General features: G+C 41.9%; 1 protein-coding gene across 2 annotated transcripts in view; it reads right to left on the bottom strand.

The window, feature by feature from the left end:
- Nucleotides 1–4,664: 4,664 nt before the first annotated feature.
- Nucleotides 4,665–10,181, bottom strand: part of ezrb (ezrin b) — a 49,535-nt gene continuing 44,018 nt past the window's right edge. For both annotated transcript variants that reach the window (XM_083790019.1, XM_083790018.1), the window contains exons 12-14: nucleotides 7,936–8,028; nucleotides 7,383–7,640; nucleotides 4,665–6,432 (exon numbers count right to left, since the gene is read on the bottom strand). In XM_083790019.1, the coding sequence (XP_083646145.1) occupies nucleotides 6,268–6,432; nucleotides 7,383–7,640; nucleotides 7,936–8,028 (516 nt within the window). In that variant the 3' untranslated portion in view covers nucleotides 4,665–6,267. The remainder of the gene's footprint in view (nucleotides 6,433–7,382; nucleotides 7,641–7,935; nucleotides 8,029–10,181) is intronic.

Raw genomic sequence — 10,181 nt, 5'->3', positions numbered from 1 at the left:
CTCAAAAATGATGAAAAACGGCGTGCTATAGTATGCCGTACGGTAGGGGCTATAGCCCATGTTCAAAAATGATGAAAAACGAGGTTAAATCTTTTTTTCAAAATTTCAAAAAACGATGGGCTATAACCCTAACCTGACGCTGCCAGATGAGGGCGGTATTGGGTAACCATGTTCCCCAACACAGCACTCATCTGGGATCTCTCAGGCAGTTGAGCTGACAAAAATCCGTTCCGTACCGGACCAATCAGCGTGAGCTTAGGGCGGGATATGTGCGAAACCGGATGTGAAGCTATATAGACACGTCAATATGATTGGTTGTGTTTGCACGCCCACACGGTGATAGACAGACGGTCCCATCCAATCATCTATCAAGTATCTTGAAAAAAAGGAACAGCCCCGTCATCGAATTTGCTTCCGCGATCCCAGATCCCAATAAGCTGTGAAACAAATTTGTGTAGCAAGCTTCTTGGATCTGGCAGCGTCAGGTTACTATAACCCATGTTTTTTTTTATTTTGATTTTTTTTCAAATCCTCAAAAATGATGAAAAACGGCGTGCTATAGTATGCCGTACGATATGGGTTATAGCCCATACTCAAAAATGATGAAAAACGAGGATAAGTTTTTTTTTTATTCAAAAAACGATGGGCTATAACCCATGTTTTTTTAAATTTTGATTTTTTTTTTAATCCTCAAAAATGATGAAAAACGGCGTGCTATAGTATGCCGTACTATATGGGCTATAGCCCATACTCAAAAATGATGAAAAACGAGGATTTTTTTTTTTCAAACATTCAAAAAACGATGGGCTATAACCCATGTTTTTTTTTAAATTTTCAAATCCTCAAAAATGTAGAAAAACTGTGTGCTATAGTTTGCCGTACGATATGGGCTATAGCACATGTTCAAAAATGATGAAAAACGAGGATAATTTTTTTTTCAAAAATTCAAAAAACGATGGGCTACTATAACCCATGTTTTTTTTAATTCTTCATTTTTTTCAAATCCTCAAAAATGATGAAAAACTTCAAAACATTAAAAAAAAAAGTTCCAGCATGTGTCTCCACAGTAAGCTGAATAATAAAAAGTGTGAATGGAGTTTCTAGGTGAAAGTGACTTTTGACGTGCCTATAGAGCTGCCATTGAGCCCCATGTTAATAAATGTCTCAAATTTGAAAGCACTATATTTCTAAAACTATGAAACATTTAAAAGATTCCTTTCCAGGCAAACATGTCCACCGTAAGATGGACCTAAGTAGGCTAGAATGGGGTTGGTAGATTTAAGTATGTAGGACTAGTAGCATGCCAAAGTTTGTGCTATTGCCATAGAGAATGCATTGGGAGTTTAAGTTAAATAACTCAGAAACTATAAAACATTTCAAAGTAAAACTTTCCAGCATGTGTCTCCACAGTAAGCTGAATAATAAAAAGTGTGAATGGAGTTTCTAGGTGAAAGTAATTTTTGACGTACCAATGTCTGCCATTGAGCCCCATTGTAAATTTGAAAGCACTATATTTCTAAAATTATGAAACATTTCAAAGATTCCTTTTCAGGCAAACATGTCCACCGTAAGATGAACCTAAGTAGGCTAGAATGGGGTTGGTAGGTTTAAGTATGTAGGACTAGTAGCATGCCAAAGTTTGTGCTATTGCCATAGAGAATGCATTGGGCGTTTAAGTTAAATAACTCAGAAACTACAAAACATTTCAAAGTAAAACGTTCCAGCATGTGTCTCCACAGTAAGCTGAATAATAAAAAGTGTGAATGGAGTTTCTAGGTGAAAGTGATTTTTTGACGTGCCAAAATCTGCCATTGAGCCCCATGTTAAAAGTCTCAAATTTGAAAGCACTATATTTATAAAACTATGACACCTTTCAAAGACTCCCTTTCAGACAAACATGTCCACCGTAAGATGAACCTAAGTAGGCTAGAATGGGGTTTCTAGGTGTAAGTATGTAGGACTAGTAGCATGCCAAATTCTGTGCTATTGCCATTGAGAATGCATTGGGCGTTTAAATAACTCAGAAACTTCAAAACATTTCAAAGTAAAAGGTTACAGCATGTGTCTCCACAGTAAGCTGAATTATAAAAAGTGTTCTAGGTGAAAGTGATTTTTTGTCTTCTTCCTCTTCTTCTTCTTCTTTCTTCCAAGTAAAGACCACAGTGGGATTTGAACCCACAACATCTGGATCATATGGACAGCCACTTAACACATTGAGCTACCAGGCTGTCTGTGTTCTGTCATCCTCTGTATTATCTGATTAACATCCATGATAACACTTAAAGCACTAAATACATCTTTGATGCACAGCAAACCATACAAATGCTCTGTATATGATCCCAAGGCCCCATTTGAAAAGTGACACCAAGAAAATCACAGAGAGCTCAGTGGCACCCTTGTTAAGATGACATCTATGTGAGGTTGTGAGTTCAAATCCAGCTGACTTCCTCCTACTTTCATTCTCTGCAGCATGTTTTGGAGAATAACATCCAGAAGAACACTGTGGAAAGAGATGGAAAGCTGAGGAATAAGTGATAAGTTGCTGTCTATGTGAGCCACAGGTCGTGGGTTCAAGTTCAGCCCATGGCCTCGGACGGCATACTATAGCATGCCGTTTTTCATTTTTGAGGATTTGAAAAAGACGAAAATCACTCCGAGACCATAGACTATAGCCAATGGTCTCGGAGTGATTTTCGTCTTTTTCAAATCCTCAAAAATGAAAAACGGCATGCGTTTTTCATCATTTATTATAGCCCATGGCCTTGGACGGCATACGTTGTTTTTTTAATCATTTTTGAGGATTTAAAAAATATACGAAAATCACCGGAGACCATGGGCTAGCCATGTCCCATGGGCTAACCCATGGTCTTGAGATATTTTGAAAAAAATATGAAGATCACTCGACACATATGACATGCATTCTCAATTCATTGTCAAGGGGAATATTTAATGTTTGTGTAAGACAAAAGTCTACACAAATAGCTGAATATAGGGAGGCACCCCTCAAAAATAACTACTTTTGGCATTCTTTTTAAGAGTGTTTCACACAAACGTGAATAGCATTAGGCCTACAATACAAAAAGAAAAACCCTACCAATTCCATTTTTCTCCCTCTATTTTTCCCCATTCCAAGTGTGTTTGTCTCATATGCAACACCAGTGCCGCTATTCCAAAGCCCCCTCAGGTAATTTCTTTTTTATTTTAAACTATTTCCAGCAATGGTATAAGATCTTGTTGAGGCAGTCATTTTGAAAGTAGCTCTCAAGTCAAAAAAGTGTGGGCACCCCCGTTTTGGACTGACCAGCAAAGCCCAGCTTGCCTTTGCTGGTCATTCCAGCCAGCCATACTGGCTGACCAGCTTGATCAGCCTGGTAAACCAGTCTAAGTTCAGTTAAGACCGGCTAAAACCAGCAACCATTATAAGCATTATTTTTGTGCAGTTTCAGCAAGGTGTACATCCGACATGCAAAGTAAACACACAAATGTATGTGTAATCATTGCTTTTTATTGTCATTATGTTGAACACCTCATTATAAAATCCTCTTTCAATACAATGGCCAGCTGTGTTTTTTCCATTAAGGTCATTACATGCTCTTCCACATCCAGGGACAACAGACGAGAGAGATGAAAAAAACTTCCAGATATGAACTTTAGGGCCAAACTGCCAGAACACTTTAGTTGAATGCATTTCAACCTTTGAAAATCTGGGTAAAACCCAAGAAAAAAGAAAAGCTAATGTTCCCCCAGAATATGGATGCTGGGGTTCAAGTTGTTAAAACAGATGTGTGAACGATCGTTTGGCATCATCCATTTTCCTGGGATTCCAGCAGCTTTGGACAGTTTGATCAGGAAGTAAAAACAGACAGTTGCTTATGGTGCAGGGATGTCAAACTAGAGGCCTGCGGGCGCCGGGCAGCCAGGATCCAATCCAGACCGGGGTGTGGGGAATGATTTTAGATTAAGAAGAAAACGTAGATTCACGACAATTTAATTAAGAGAAATTATGCCAAAGCAGGATAATGTTTTAAATTTGCATCTCCCATCACAACTTTCATATAGCCCTAGACACCGGTCATAAAACTAATGCAAGGCAATCTTTTTCATAAGAAACAAACTTTGTTAACTTGTTAAGTGAAAGGTTTTTGTAATTATAGCAGAGACTGCGAATCATGGTGCCACGAAGGCAACGGATGCAGTTGAATCGTGCACATGGGCAACTGATCCGGCCCGCATGACAGCACATTTTGCCCCATCCGGCTTGTGTGACCGAACATTTAGCTTGACACCCCTCTATAATATGCAGTGCTAGAGGGACACCCCTCATTCAACAGTGACATGTTTGAGCCTGAACTACAATTCATCATAAACGGTGTTGTGCGCTGAAAATCTATAAGCTCTGAACGTGACATGTTGTGGACTTGATGAGGCGCGACACTTGTCATGCGACTACGCAGAAATTAAGCACTAGAAGCAAATTGACAGACCGCAGAGACATGCAACATGAAATGGAGATATGAAGATCTGATCGTGTGATGTAAAACACTTTCCTCGAATATGCTGTGAACTGCAAGGTAAAAATAATATTAATCAAAAGTACCAAAGTACAGATTACCTTCACTGATTTTGATGGCATGCGGCTGGATGTCTTATAACATAAAAAATAATTTACAGTTAAATCTTATTTATTTAGTGATCTAAAAGATGAAAACAAAACAAAACAAAAAAGTAACATAAGACTACTATTATTTTGGTCAATATGAAACATTAAATGTCATCATTAGTAGATAGCAAAAATATACAAACCAAGATAAAATACCCTTTTAATATCCCATATACAGTATAAATATCAAACTAGGCGTGATTTGACGCTACTGTATAGCAATATTAAACATAAATGGAAGTTGTCCAAATATAATGGAGAAAAAAACAAAAACTACATGCAGTGCATTTACTGCATGTTTCATAATAACCGTCACCGCTTTCTGAGTGGTCTGTTTTGGGGAAAAAATACTAAAACAAAATCAAACAAGCATAGTCTTTTTTCTAACTTTCACAAGAAAAAAAAAACGTCAAACAAAAAGAAGCAAGGCTTTGATTAACATAATTCTATGTGCATCATGGAAATAAGAATACGATTTGTTTCTTTTAAATTTTTGGCTAGTCTCACTAGTTTATAGTCACACCTCTGGTTAAAAAAAGCCTTGGTCATTTGGTCAGAAACCAAAGGTTTTCTTTCTTTTTTTTAACGTTACAATCAAAAAACAAATACGATTGTTGACTCTAGAAGGAAGGATGGTTTTTGGCACTCTAAGGTTTTGGAAAGCCCTGCACGGACAGAGTGTAGGACAGGAGTCTGCCTCTCTGCAAGGGTTAAGCTTCATTGGAATCCACCGGAGTTCTACGGAGCACTGGTTCCCAAACACTGGCAAGGCACCCATTTGTGGGTCGTGGACACATTTTTGAGTCAACCTATTTTTTTGTTTCCTACATTTAACATTTTACATTCCCAAAAAAAAGATTCAAAAAACAAAAAACAAAAAAATCCATGAAGAATCTAAGAAATTCCATAAATTAGAAAACAAAAAAATATTAAAAAAATAGCCGATCTACAAACTGACAAGCAGTAGATCTGCTATTTTCACTAGTTTGAGTCCCGGCCAAACGTCCAATTTATATTTTGGGTCTTGAAGCTAAAAAGTTTGGGAACCACTGTACAGTATAGAACTGGAGGACAAGGACAACAATCTAACATCACAACGTTTTTGACCAAATACCTTGATATTGACGATAATGACTTCTCCCATTAATCTTTCAAAAATAGTGAACATAGCCGATCTACAACATCGGCTATTTGGATATGTCTTTTCAAACTTGTTTGTCAGTGTTTTGAAAGTATAAAATACGTGACTTAGAAGACAACACTTAGGTCATATCATGATATTACAATATCCAAAATCCCAGACAAAATATCTAGTCTCATATCACGATATGGAAATATTATTGTTATACTGTACTGCCCAGCCCTAACAGAATATAAATTAGGCTTCAAGTGGTGATGAATGTCTGCCACTGTCCTTATACTGCTCCAGTTGAATGTGCGTGCGTGTGTGTCACGTAGATGTGTGACTGATGCATGTTTATGCATTGAACTTCCAGTCCCAGTGCGTGTGTGTGTGTGTGTGTGTGTGTGTGTGTGTGCGTGCGTGCGTGCTTGCTGTGAGGGGTGACCATCCAGAAAGGGTGCGAGGCTGCGCTCATCCAGCCTCTCTATAAAGCCTCGAACTCATCAATCCTCTGCTTGGTGTTGCCCTGCCTGATCTGCCTCAGGGTTTTGTACTTGTCTCGGCCGGCGCGCACGTTCTCCGAGTGCAGCAGGTCGTTCTGGGTCTTCATGGACTCGTCGCGGGCCTGTGACAGCTCCGCGGTCAGCGCCTGGGCGGAGAGAGGAGGCAAATGGGAAAGGGGTCAGAGCTCGACCAACCAGAACCATCCCCATAACTGTGCTCGCATCCCGCCAAAGTGTCCCGGCAGACACTTTGACGTAATTCACTAACATAGTTGAAGAAGGTTACAGGGACCAAACGAGATCGAAGGATTATTTTGTTGCGGTCGGACAGAAACCCGTTATCTCCATATTTTTGTTCATCTGTAAATTAATGCCCTACTTCATCATACTACAGCAGGGTTCCCCAATTAGTTTTCCCTAGGGCCAAATTATGTCTACGGTGCAATTTTGCTATTTATAATTTAATCTTAGAATAGATGTAGAACAGTGGTTCTTAACCAGTGGTCTGGTAACCACTGGTCCTTGAGGGGGTTCCAGGTGGTCCCCAGCTAAATGATGAAGAGTTGGTAATGGTAAGCATATAGATCTTTAACTCTAGAGTCACACACACACACACACACACACACACACACACACACACACACACACACACACACACACACACACACACACACACACACACACACACACACACACACACACACACACACACTTCTCTCCAACATCCGTTGAATATGATGGAATAATATTTAGGTTTACTGAGATTATGGTAAACTAAGCTAAAAATGTCATATCACACATACCATACGAGTAACTTTCACTAGCCCCCCCCCCCCCCCCCCCCCCCTGAACACATGAGGTTTCCACAAGTCAGGGGCGGCCTAAACGGTACTTTCAGACGGGCAACGATTAACGCAGACGTTGTCACCTGGATCAACGACAGGTCTGCTCATGAGGGGCGCAACAATTTCACAGGACCACGCCCACGTAAATACGCTTGCGTTGTCGCCCCTCGACTTCTCAATTGAAAAGTCTCATTGAAAATGAATTACTAGGCGCCTAGTAATCACCCCCCAGCCCCGTCCTCTCCTCTCACCATGAGCTGCATCTGGACGCGCTGGTTCTTCTCCGCCTCAGTGACGCGGTCCTCCTCGTTGCGGTGGTCGTTGAAGTCGCCGGTGGGCAGGTCGGCGCTGTGCGTGCTGGCGTTGGACACACTGTCGTTGTCGTCGTCATTGTCGTTTACGTCCAGGTGGTCCACGTACATGGGCGGGGGAGGGGGAGGGGGCGGCGCCGTCATCACCATGTGCAGCTCCTCCTTGGTCTTCATCAGGTCATCCTGAGCCTCCCTGGCCTGTGTGAGACCAAACAAGTGTTAAAATGTTTCACTTAACAGTTAAGCAATGCAGATGTGTAACAATAATTTAACTCTTGAGAGCGTAAAATGAAACCAATTGGTTTCATTTTACGTTCTCAAGATATAAAGATCTATAAGGGTCCATTTGCTTAGCAACTCTTCCCCATTTAGCTGGGGACCACCTGGAACCCCTTCAAGGCCCACTGGTGGTCCCCCAACCACTGACCTAGATCAAGTCACACTATAAAAGGGTCATATGAAGGTCAGGGTGTGTGTGTGGTGGGGGTCTTACTCTGTGTTGCCATGTATCGGCCTCCTCTTCTTTGCGTCTCTTGGCTTCCTCCAGTAAGGCGATCTTGGCCGTGTGCTCTGCAAGCTCTGCAGCCTGATACACACACACACACACACACATTATACTTTAGGAAGTAAAGTCATCAGTTCAGTGACATTACTGTGCCAATGATTAATAATATTGTGTGTGTGTGTGTGTGTGTGTGTGTGTGTGTGTGTGTGTGTGTGTGTGTGTTAGTTATCTATGCCATTTTGTCATCTTCCCCCCCCCCCTCCCGTCTATAAAGGAACAGCTCCACAAGCTCAAAAGGTGAGCGAGTTCATTCCGTTCATTCCAGCGGCACTCCACAACAATACTGACGCCTTTCAACAGCGCTAACTAAACACAGCCACCAAATTAAACGGTGTGTGTGTGTGTGTGTGTGTGTGTGTGTGTGTGTGTGTGTGTGTGTGTGCGTGCGTGTGCATGCATGTGCGTGTTGTGACGGGGGCCAGATGTCCTCAGAAGTATAGTAGAATTTGAGAAATTAGGGGGGGGGGGGGGGGGGGGGGGTTTAGGTAATCAATTACAGTAGCAAAAGATTGAGGTAGGATTACTAGAAAGGAGGAGAAGAAGAAAGCACTCAGTGAGTAGTTCAAATTCATAACGTTATCGGGTGCACGGTTCAGGCAGATAGGTTAGGCAGGTCAGTCTATAGGAAGAAGAAAAAAACACCAGCACTCACTTTATATCCAATAGGATTCTTGTTTTATTTCCAGTTAGGGTTACGATTAGACATTTAAAGGTTGGGTTTAGGGGTTGGGGTAAGAGTTTTCCCTACTTTAAACTGTGTGTGTGTGTGCGTGTGCGTACACATTACACAATGACGCGCACTGGTCTGTGACGCCGCTCAGTGAAAGGCGTTCAACTGGAAAATCTGTTGCCGAGTGGAAGACATACTTGATCCAACTGCGTCTGATGCATGACGCTGCAGCTATGATGCAAGCTGTGCATTTCAGATGTGAAATCATTCCTGCTGTCGGACAGACACCTCTTATCTCCATATTTGTCTCCACCAGGCCGAAGGCATGGGGAGAGAGTATGTTTTGCACTCCGTCCGTCCGCGTGTCCGTCCGTGTGTGTGTCCGTCCGTTAGCAGCTAATCTCGGCCACCGTTAACCCGGTCGATGCCACATTTTGCACACACACTCCCTGGATGCCAACCATGAACCTCTGCCCCAAACCTTCCAGAACGGCCTGTTATAGCGCCACCAGGAGGCCGCTTTGTGCAAAACAAGTTTTTGCACAGCACACCTACAGATTTTGTCCACACATCACGCAAATTGGTACACAGTCTCTCTAGAGCCATTCAACGAAACGGGTCTTTCAGATTTCTCACACTCCATCCTGATTGGTTAAGATTGGCTTCCAAAGTTCACAGGAGTGCTCAGTTTCAAACAAAATGCTGCAAATCATGAACACATCGCGTGATTTCCGTGAAATTGTGCACCCACATTCCCACTAGGCCGAGGACAAAATGCCACATGAACAATTTCAACTCAACCTCAAGGTGGCGCTATAACTGGCCGAAAAGTGTTTTTACCTCTAACTGCACGGATCTGTGGATAACCTGGTGGAGACCTGTGCCCAGAAGGGCACTTTTTCTAGTTTAACTTTGTTATCGTAAATTAACGCGCTACTTGCTCATACTACAGCGTCACACAAAAGCCATCAAAAGCTGCAGCTCTACAGTCGAGCTTGTAGCTCTGCTGCTTTTGCTACTTTTGAATTTGACTCCTGAAAAGTTAACAGTTTTGGACATACAGTATGAGGTTCGCACCCGACAGACAAAATAGTGAATCGTGGTGTACAGCTCATATGCAAACACAAATCCATAAAAATACAAATAAAATGCATGACTGTCAGCATGAAGGAGGGAGCTGCTGTGGGTGGTCCACAGAGGGGACGGTGTAGGGGGTGATTTAGTAGGGGGGGGGGGGTGGCCAGTCTGGAGTAATTTGGGCGCGGTCCCACTGGGGGACAAAGTGGTTTTGTCTGGTACTGAAGTGGTCTGCCACTGGCCAGCGTTTCACAATGTTCCACACAGCAACATGCCCACTACAGACCAGAGTCAAATAATAATATTAACTCAACATTCTGTCACGTTTGAATGAAGGAGATTTCTTTTTATAAAAGATTTAAAAGATATAAAAGATTTGGTCTCTTTTCCGGGCTGTTTCTGTGTCTGGCACTATAAATTAAGCACA

This window comes from Protomyctophum parallelum, assembly GCF_964188405.1.
Source record: "Protomyctophum parallelum genome assembly, chromosome: 19".
NCBI lineage: Eukaryota > Metazoa > Chordata > Actinopteri > Myctophiformes > Myctophidae > Protomyctophum > Protomyctophum parallelum.
The sequence above is the reverse complement of the archived record's forward strand: the minus strand, read 5'-3'. Positions and strand labels throughout refer to the sequence as shown.